This window comes from Nestor notabilis, unplaced genomic scaffold (genome assembly GCF_000696875.1).
Source record: "Nestor notabilis isolate BGI_N333 unplaced genomic scaffold, ASM69687v1 scaffold12977, whole genome shotgun sequence".
Taxonomy (NCBI): domain Eukaryota; kingdom Metazoa; phylum Chordata; class Aves; order Psittaciformes; family Psittacidae; genus Nestor; species Nestor notabilis.
The window spans coordinates 12,585-22,297 of record NW_009937860.1 but is presented as its reverse complement, the minus strand read 5'-3'; the positions used below and the strand labels follow the sequence as shown (position 1 = coordinate 22,297).

Below are 9,713 nucleotides of genomic sequence, written 5' to 3'. Positions count from 1 at the left end.
TATATAAAATATATTTAATTATATTAAGAGGTCTTCCTCACTTTCACAGGGGTGAGGACCTTGGTGATCACACTGAAGTGAAGTCTGCTAATGATCAAAGTACAAAGCAGTGAGACTCGATTCATAGTTCTTTCTAAAATCTAAAGAGTCAATATCAAGAGTTGTAGCTGGTTTGTGTGGTACCAGAAAATGATAATTCCTAAAATGAGCAAGCAAAATTTACATCACTTGAGTAACATATCTCTATTATTTCTTAAATGTGCCTGATTAACCAAATGTAACAATATAGCTGCATGTATTTTGATTATAAGCAATGACTCAAACCTATAATCTCCTGTAGTGAAAAAAAATGCCTGGTGACAAGATATTCATAGGTATTTTTGTGCTTATCTTGGTGTCTCGTGAATTCAGATATTACCATCTCAAAGAAATAGAAGTAAATGCATTCATAGAGTAAAAGTGTCACTGCTACTAGGTTTCATTATTTGCAGAAAGAAAGATCCATTTTGGTCAGTTAAAGTGAAGTTAGTATTATATTCTTAGGTACCATTCTGATGGTATTTTTTTGAGTCTCCCATTTAGTTGTATACCTAAATGAAAAGGAAGAACTTTGCTAGCTGTATACATAAGCAGTTTTGCTATTAGTATAAAATTTACCATTTATCTGAGCAGCCCCACTTGACAATCTGACCAGAGGAGCATATACTAAATATCTACAGTGAATGAGTTTCTCTTTTAGTTCTGAAAGGGGGCTTGACAGATTAGGAGTCAGGCAGAATAGAGGGTGCTGCTTCATGCAGCATGCTATGCATATAAAACAGTGATCAGCACTGAGCAAGTTCATTTAGCAAAGCTTTAGACCTTGGCAAGTTCACTGAAATAAATCAAGCTGCAGCCCAAACATCCAGAGTTAGGGCTTATAATCATCAAGTTGTTTCAGAATATAACCTTTGGCAGAATCAAGACAAAAGCAGCCTTTGTCTGAGCTGCTTTGTAAAATCATCAAAAGCATTATTAGCACTTATTCCTTAAATCCTATAATTTGTCTGACAAGATTTATTGTTATATTTGGTTGCATGTCATGTTTGTGACAGGGAAAACTGCAGGAGACAACTTTTCATTTACTTGAATCATAATCCTGCTTTTGAAAATGACTCTACATATCTGTTTAACTGGTCATTTCTAATAAAAACATAACTGTATTTTATATATATATAAAATAAATTTGGAACTAAGATATAGTAAGACCAATAACAAAACATTATAGAATACTGCCAAGAAAATGCAGAGTACTATCAACCACTCAGACATTACTGAATAATTGACAACCTCAGTGAGCACTTCAAGGAAACCAGAGTTTGATTAAAGTTAGGTGAAGTTTCTGATATGAATATATTTGTCATCATTAACTAGAGGACTTAAAATTATAAGTCACTGATTCCATTATTTTTCACAAGCAACAATTTAACAAGAAGAAGAAGAAGATAAATTTCTTTTACCTACTGTTTCTAGCCAAAGCTTCTACATTTATGGGTGTAGGTGTAACTGAAAGCTGTGTAGCTGAAAATGATTTCTAAAAGGTGTTTGTTTTCTTGTTGTATGGTTTCTCTTTTTTAGGATAACTGAGCAAGCATATGAAAATCCTCCAAGGGCTCTAAATAATTTCCCAGAAACAAACTACTGCAGTGACAGTGAAAAAAAGACCAGGTACTGTGGACAATGAATTGAGAACCATATCACCTAAAGAGAACCCATCTATGCAAGAAGTTTCAGGGATGTTTAGAAACTTTAGCCTGATCTCTGGAAAGATGCCAGCCCCCTTTCAAATTCTGCTTTCAGGATCCCATGCATGGTGGCCCACAGAGCATAGCTCTAGCACACAGAGTGGGAACCACAAGACATAGCCTGTGTAGCTCTAGAGATGTAGCTGAGGCATCATGTAGCTGAGGCGTGAAATTTAAGAGAGCAGTTAAGCCAGAATTCTTATACAATCAAAAAGGAAAGGTATTTCCTGCATGTTAGATACACCACACTCTCAGGGAGCTTATTTCTTTCAGAGGCTGTAAGGAAAACATTACACTCAAGTGTCTGTTAAGTTCTTAAAACTATATGGGATGAATCTGAACCCACGTATCATGTCTTACTCCCAATCACTGCAACTGTAATGTGGGCTTCTGACTTTTTGACCTGGTACAAACTATCTTAAAAACCATTTCTCTTGCAGTACTCTTTTTCTAGGTGGATTCTATCTTTACAAACACATGTATTGCAAATCTGAGTGAAAAATGTGATGTAGGGGGTATTTAATAGAACTAACTAAAGACCAGGTCTGTTGGTAACAGGAAATCATCGGAATAAAAGAAATACATGTTTTTTCATAGTCAACATGCATTTTAAGGAAATGTGACAACAAAAAATATAATATATAATTTTGAATGAAAGACCTTTTTCCATTAGGAAAACCACCCTTCAGTACCAACCCACTCATCTATGTGGATTAATTAAGTATTAATATAAACAGGATTATTTAAAGATACAGTCCTATACATAAGGTGTTGTACTGCTGTGTAGTGGTTGTCAACTGCCTGAGCCAAGGCTGGTGACTTGGAAAAGAGAATAGAAATCTTCTACTGAGCCTTACTAACAAGGAAAATAGCAGTCATGGTCTGGTACTTCATAGGAACCACGGCCAATGTCCCAATCCTTAAGCTTATGCACACCTAAGCCTTGGTGTGGGTGTGACTGAGCACAGTGTCTTTGATCTCTCATTTTCTTATATTTTCTGTAGGAGGCTGGAGTGTGGTTGAAATTCGTGTATTCTGCAACTTTTGCATGGTCTTTCAGGCCAAGCCCATAAATTGCAGCATTACCCTAAACTTGACAAAATGTATACCCCGTATCTAAAGCTTTAATCACAATTTAAGTCATGAAAGCTTACCAAATGAATGGTCTTTGCAGGTTATTCTTTCCGGGTTTATGCAATGGGTTCTACAAAGCATTTATGGTTGAGTAGTTTGCTGTATAAACAAGTCACACCATAGCAAGTAAAGGAGTGGGTGATACAAACTGAAAGAAGGTGCTTGATCAGATATGCAGTCTCAGGCTGCATTGTGGCTCAGTTTTAACTTAGAATCTTGTCAAGTTGTCAGATCATGCATTTATTTGAAAGGTTCTGCATTTCCTCACACTTTTGGTTGGCAAGACTAGAAACTGATGCTTTGAAAATATTTTTGCTGTAGTTTCATAGTGGTTTATTTGCTACACAGCACAATTATTTTTTTAAGATGTGGATGTATATGGTTTTGTGTATTTCAGCCATAATACTCTAGCCAGTTATTAAAATTCAAGGGACACTTGTCTACACTGGGACACCTGAGGAAAGTATTTTTCTTTATTATCTTACAGTTTTCTGTAAGATAAGCAGTGTTATTTTCAGGCATGTTGCATCTGAATACCTGTATTATGGTTAGCGTGCAATGCACGGGACTTGCTTTGCCCTGATCTCAAACCTGATTTAACTAGATGATCTGAAATGTCAACCTGACTCAGCACTGGATTCTGTAGCTAAATACAATGAGTTAAATGGAAGACTTGGGGTAGGGAAAAGCCTTAATCACAGAAAGAAGTACAGACAGGCCCACACTTTACAGGAATAGAGAGGTCATATACCTATGCCACTTTTCACCACAGTAAGAAAGTTTAGGGACTTGCACCACCAATATACTTCACCTTGTGACATGTGCTGTGCACGTGTCTAGCTTGGTCAGGGTGAAAATAGCCATAAAAACTCTTTCAAAAGGTGATCACTTAGCTTCAGTTCGTTTTCTTAGTTAGTAAGATTACTTTCATCTTGCCTGAAAGGTAAATGGAGCACTGGGTGTCGTTTGAGGTGGTACTTTCTCTGTGGTGAGCAAACCCAGGTTTGTACATAACTATTAAGTAGCAAGCATATTGTTATGTTCTATGAAAGGTAAATAAAACAATTATCATTTAAGCTTCTCAGTAATTGTGGAATTTTAATACTTTTCTGGTATTGCATAGAAATCAAGTAAGACACACACATTACAAAAGACAGGTATGTAGAAAAGTGTATCTGGACTGTTTAACACCTCATACATGCATGTTATCAGTCTGTTATACTTTCTCTGAAAAAAAGACATGTTCTGCAAATGCACATGGTTATAAAAAATTATTCCTAACATTGTTAAACATTATTCAAGAGTGATATGAAACATGTAATAATTACCATATACCTTATGAATTTCTGGAGGAATAGGATAATTTAATCAGTTCAGAAATGTTCAAAGCATGTATGGCAAGATAACTTCTTCAGCTGTCACATACATGGCCATCCCTTCCATGCAAAAAAACCTGACAGTTAAGCAACTAGAACTGGGACAGTTACAAAAGAAGATATAGCTTCCTTAATAGTTAAATTCAGTATATACCTTCCTACTCTGATCCAAGGAACAATACAGCTACTGTAGTGAGCACAAATCTCACTTTGAACAGCCTGTATTACAAAGACCCTCAATCTACTTCAAGGGGTGTACTGTAATTTTGTTTGGCTCTTTGAAGACTAGTGAAAGAAGGGGGGAAAAAAAGGGAAAAGCAGTGTGTCACCCTTTCCTGAAATGTATCATTTAGGCTGGGATCTCAGCACAGGCAAACTCAATACTATCATGTAGATTTTGCTCAATGGGCTTATGGATTTAATTTTGAAATGCTGAAGAATCATTCAGCAACAGAACATGGTCTAAGGACACTATATTTCTAATTTGTGTTTGTTAGGTTGTTTTAATTTTATGTATTTTTCTTGATGGCTGTGAAAATAGAGGAAGATAATTTATCACCAAGTATGATGATTTTTTCTTTTTTTTTCACAAGCATGTTACATTAGTTTTATTTCATATTATCAGCAGTGCACTGAAACCTTTAAAAATAAAAAATTCTCTTTAGTAATTGCTATTCTCTCACTGATTCACAGCAAATCATCATATGGTACCTATGACAAAAATATAACTGGAAATACTATCAAAACTGTTTACTCTACTTCTGATCGGTAAGTACACATTAATAACATTGTAGAGTACCAAAGGACACAGACATTTTGCATAAGCATTCAAGTATTCAGACAAAAGAGAGCAGTGGAAGTCACCATTAGGCTTGTCAGACAGCTTTTCATATGGAGCTCCCTTTCAGTGGGGTCTTGCCATCAAATCATTACCACAGTTCATCAGCCTAATGTTATGTTAGGCTTGTCACAGCTGGCATTTTAAAATATCTATAGAAACAATAGCCAATGCCTTCAGTGATAGAGTTGGCTTTGCGATTCTGTAGGTTTCTATCTTGGGCAGCTGCTTACCCTGCAAAATTTCCTTCCTTTTTGGGGATGGTGTCTGTAATGACCAACTTTATGTACAGATGTGGAGGTATAGCTTCACATGCCAGTACTGTTAAAAACTCTGGTGTTTTCACACCAGCTAAAATATTCCCAAATATAAGAAGGGTATTTGCTCATCAGTAATATATTACCTCATGGAAAAAAAAAAAATGAAATAAATGTGGTCACTATTTTCAGTTCAGATAATCTGCACAGTCCCATTACTTGGAAATAATTTTTTTTTTTTATCTTTTCCAAAGTAAGTATAAAGGACTCTGGGAATGATTAAATATTAGTACAGTGGCTTACTATTGAGTGGAAAGGAGTAAGACCAGTTGATACTAGATATATCAAAATTTGTATCTAGGGAAAGTACATATCAATGCTGCATAAGAATGCAAAAAGAGGCGGGAAAATTTTTAAAAATATTCTTATGAATATCAGGTAGGCTGTTCTATGCATTTGTTCACTATTACTGCAAGGAAGGTAGGATTTCTGCCTATGTTTTGAGGCTCTTCCACAACACAGAAGATAGTTCTTTAAGACTGACCAAATGATGGCAGTTTAAATTCAACTACCAATTTTATTTTGTGATTAAAATGTCAAAATCATTATCCTCCACTTCAGCCCCATTTAGTATACATGCTCCCAGACATTCAGCAGCTTAATACAGTTTCATTACTGTTTGAAATCATTCAGTTCACCAAAGAAGACCATTCTTTCTATCAAGGTATTTTTGCTAGTTGGCAATTATGCTCAGCAATTTGCCCATCACAGGATCATGTGTATTACAGCTGTCAACTAGAATGGAAGGAACATACACATGACATTTTTCCATTTATGGCCATTCTACAGTATACAAATGTCTTTCCCACCTAGTGCCCTAAACTTATCAATTTTCTGCTTGAGATTTCAATGGCAGCTTTTTTTTCTGACAGTCAATGTTGTGTTATATACACAGGAGTATAATTGGAAAAGATATATGTACATACTGCAGGAAGCCCTTGGGCATAGATGCCAAAATGATCTTAGATGCCTTGCAAATTTGCTGTCATTCAACCTGCTTCAAGGTAAGAGGATTTCACCTGCTACTAAGAAATATAATTTGAATGTAATACCTGTATTATAGTACACAAATAATAAGAAAATATTCAGGCCTTAGGCCTTCTCCACCTGGGAGAAGAGGAAGTCTTGCACACTGAAGAAGATTAATGTAGGAAATACTAGTCTCTCTTACCCCTACACAGTCCCTTCCTCTGTCTTTAAATCTCTCTCTCTCTTCCTCTGCTTTCCCTCTCCCTCTCTATCCTTCTTTCTTGAAGCCACAAGGAGGATAAAGGGTGCACTGTAATGTACCCTGAATGTCCTACACATTTATAAGGCTTCAGCTGCAGAGGCTTTTAGTTGGATATAGTGAATGATATCCTACTTATATTTTCTTCATATTGTAAAATTTTATTCTATTTCTCTTTTCGTGAAGCTTTGTAGATGTCCTTGATTAAGGACAACTATGGCTTACGCAGAAGCCACACTCAAAGGCATTAGTAAAAGGCGTTTAAGCAAGAGGTAAAATCGTTTTACCCACTGGCATCAAAGATTTGGTTAAAATTTGGGTATTATAGATAGTGTCTGCTGTAGGATTAAATACTGATGAATATGGGTGTGCCTTTGCCTCATCTTATTACAAATTATGTTTGGGTTTGGTTGTTTTTTTGCCCCTGTTTCCAATAAGAATGAAAGCACAGAAGAAATTTTGCTTGTCATTCCAAAGCTTAAGCCTCAGCCTAAAATTCACTCTTAAACTTTTCTCAGGGTATGCCGATCAGTGCTCAGCCCTCTAGTCCATTTTCCTTCTGCTTCATTTGTCTTAATTCTGCTTGCATCTCCATGCAGAGTTTGTTGTTCTGACAAACAATACTTGCAAAATCACACATTAGCATAGCTCATTTTTCTGTCCATCTTGCATATACTTCTGTTTCTGACAGCAGTTCTTCTACCTAGTTATTGCATGAAAAGTAACCCAAAGCAGAATACAGCAGTAAGGCTATACTTAACATGTATGAATTTACATATGCTTTTTGTCTCACATTTCTAAGTTCAGTGAGCAGTAGAAATGTAATTTTTTCCATGGAAATCACTATGTAATACCTCCTCAATACTCCTACTGCAAGTAATTACAAGCTCTGGTTTTCTTCTCTTTTTTTTGGATAGATCAACCCAGATAAAGAGGAATAGGCTTTTCACACAGTTAGAAGTACTAATACTCCTACACTGGTATTGGCCAAACTATCTGTTAAATATTTAATCTTAATTTTTAAATTATATTCTTTTTGCTACCTATTCTGAAGTGGGGACCTTTCTGGTCAGCAAAATTCAGCTTAGGTTTTCTGTAACTACACATTTATGAAAGCATTTGCAAAAAATTAAACAACTAATGTAGGTCTGTGGTTTGTGCTTGTAGATATGTATTTAACTAAGTAGCTCAATTTCCTATCATTAATATTCATTTAGCTCTTTACAAATACCCTGTATCCGTTAGAGATTTGCATGTAGCTGGCAGCAGCATGAGGTCTTTGTTTCCTTGTACAGGTAATTGTAGAATCATAGAATCATAGAATGGTTAGGGTAGGAAAGGACCTTAAGATCATCTAGTTCCAATCCCCTGCCATGAGCAGGGACACCTCCCACTAGAGCAGGTTGCTCAAGACTCTGTCCACCCTGGCCTTGAAGTTCAGTGAGTAAATAGTACAGATTGTAGGTTTTTTCTCTGTATAAAAATGCTAGCTAATCTTAGTGACCAAAGCTTTGAAAACATGACCATCCTTTTGCTGATTTATACAAGGAAACATAAAACTAGTGAAGGTAGCAGACTATTTTAATAGTACCTTAATACTAACAGCTCATGTAGAAATTATATAGAAAAAAGTAATATGATAAAACATAAAAAACCAAGTTGCTTAATACTCTCACGTTATGCTAATCAATGAGGAGTGCTCAGTTGAAATTTCATACTAGCTCTAGTGAACGTATGTAATATAAGGCAATTGCATATTGCCTGGATCCTTGATCTAATCCCACTGTCTTTAAGTCCATGGTGTTGACTTCACCCAGCCTCTTTATTTGTTTAGCTGCTACAGAATGTTCTGGGTTAGTCTTTGAATTTTTAATTTTAATAAAGATTTTTAGTCCAAATTTATCTGAATAGACAGCCATCATGAAAATTATGGAAAGACTCTGGTTTTCACTTATCAGAGGATAAAATATCCAAAGAAACCTGAACTTGTTATTCTTTTACTAGGTTGCAAAAATGGATGGTGTCAAGATTCTGGTTTATAGATCAAATTACTTTGCTCCTTCATCCACTGTAGGCTTTCCTAGTGGTCTTGGGAACTCAACCTCTGTGTGTATCTATGTATTTTCATATATGAAACATAAGCAATGCTTCTCTATCTCAAAAATTATCTTTGTGAGACATTTGTGAAAGCAGTGTCCAGATTCCGCAATAATGAGAGACATAGTTAACAAGTAAGATAAAGGATAAAATATTTTTAAAGCAGGTTTAGGTTCTCTAAGATCTACTCTGAGTTGGGTTAAGTTGGATGCTTCCTTTACTCAGTGAAGAAACAAAAGGATCTCAAAGGGGTGATTCATCTTATTTTAGAATAAATCTCTAAACTAAGACAGAGAAAGTACGCTTGGAAATGTCTGGGGGAAGCAATGGGTTGGCGAGTATAATGAGAACCTAGGGAACCAGTTGAGACTTAGGTTTCTGATTTTTAAATGTCTAAAGGTGAGATATTCAGATGTATAATTGACTGTTTATTAAAACTGCTCTTTCAGAGTTCAAATTTGCTGATATTGCAGTACTCACAACCCTTATTCTGGTCTGTGGTTGCTTACTTCCTAAAAGATAGCATGCAGGGAATGAATATTAGAGAATGGTTCATTTTCATTTTTCTTGTTACTTTTACTTGTGTGTCGAAGTGTGAAGTATGTAAAAGACCACTGGAAGATCTGAAGGCAGGAGACAGCATTTGGATTTACAGACAAACTGTGCATTGTGAGCCTTGCTATTCCAAAGTTAAAGGTAAGATGCAAGATGTATTATACTGAACATAGAACAACGGTGCAGAGAACTTCATTCAAATAACTTCAATATATTGAAGCTATTTAATAAAGCAGACGGGTGTTGCTTTTGCTCATTTGTTTACTTAAACCCTTTCAGAGTATTTCATTCAGTGAGACTGAGTTAGTTATGATGATATCCAACACCAGGTTCTAGGCATAATAATTAGTCAGTACTTGTGAGGAAGATCTCTTAAGGTCTCAT

The 9,713-nt window shown here is 35.7% G+C and overlaps 1 protein-coding gene across 1 annotated transcript; it reads left to right on the top strand.

Annotated features, from left to right (window-relative positions):
• Positions 1–1,617: 1,617 nt before the first annotated feature.
• Positions 1,618–9,470, top strand: LOC104409234 (sciellin-like; the record flags this gene model as incomplete). Its single annotated transcript, XM_010019053.1, has 4 exons — positions 1,618–1,707; positions 4,988–5,062; positions 6,345–6,453; positions 9,368–9,470. Coding segments are annotated over 4 exons (377 nt in total), but the record flags the coding sequence as incomplete, so codon positions are not given.
• Between the last annotated feature and the right edge of the window lie 243 nt (positions 9,471–9,713).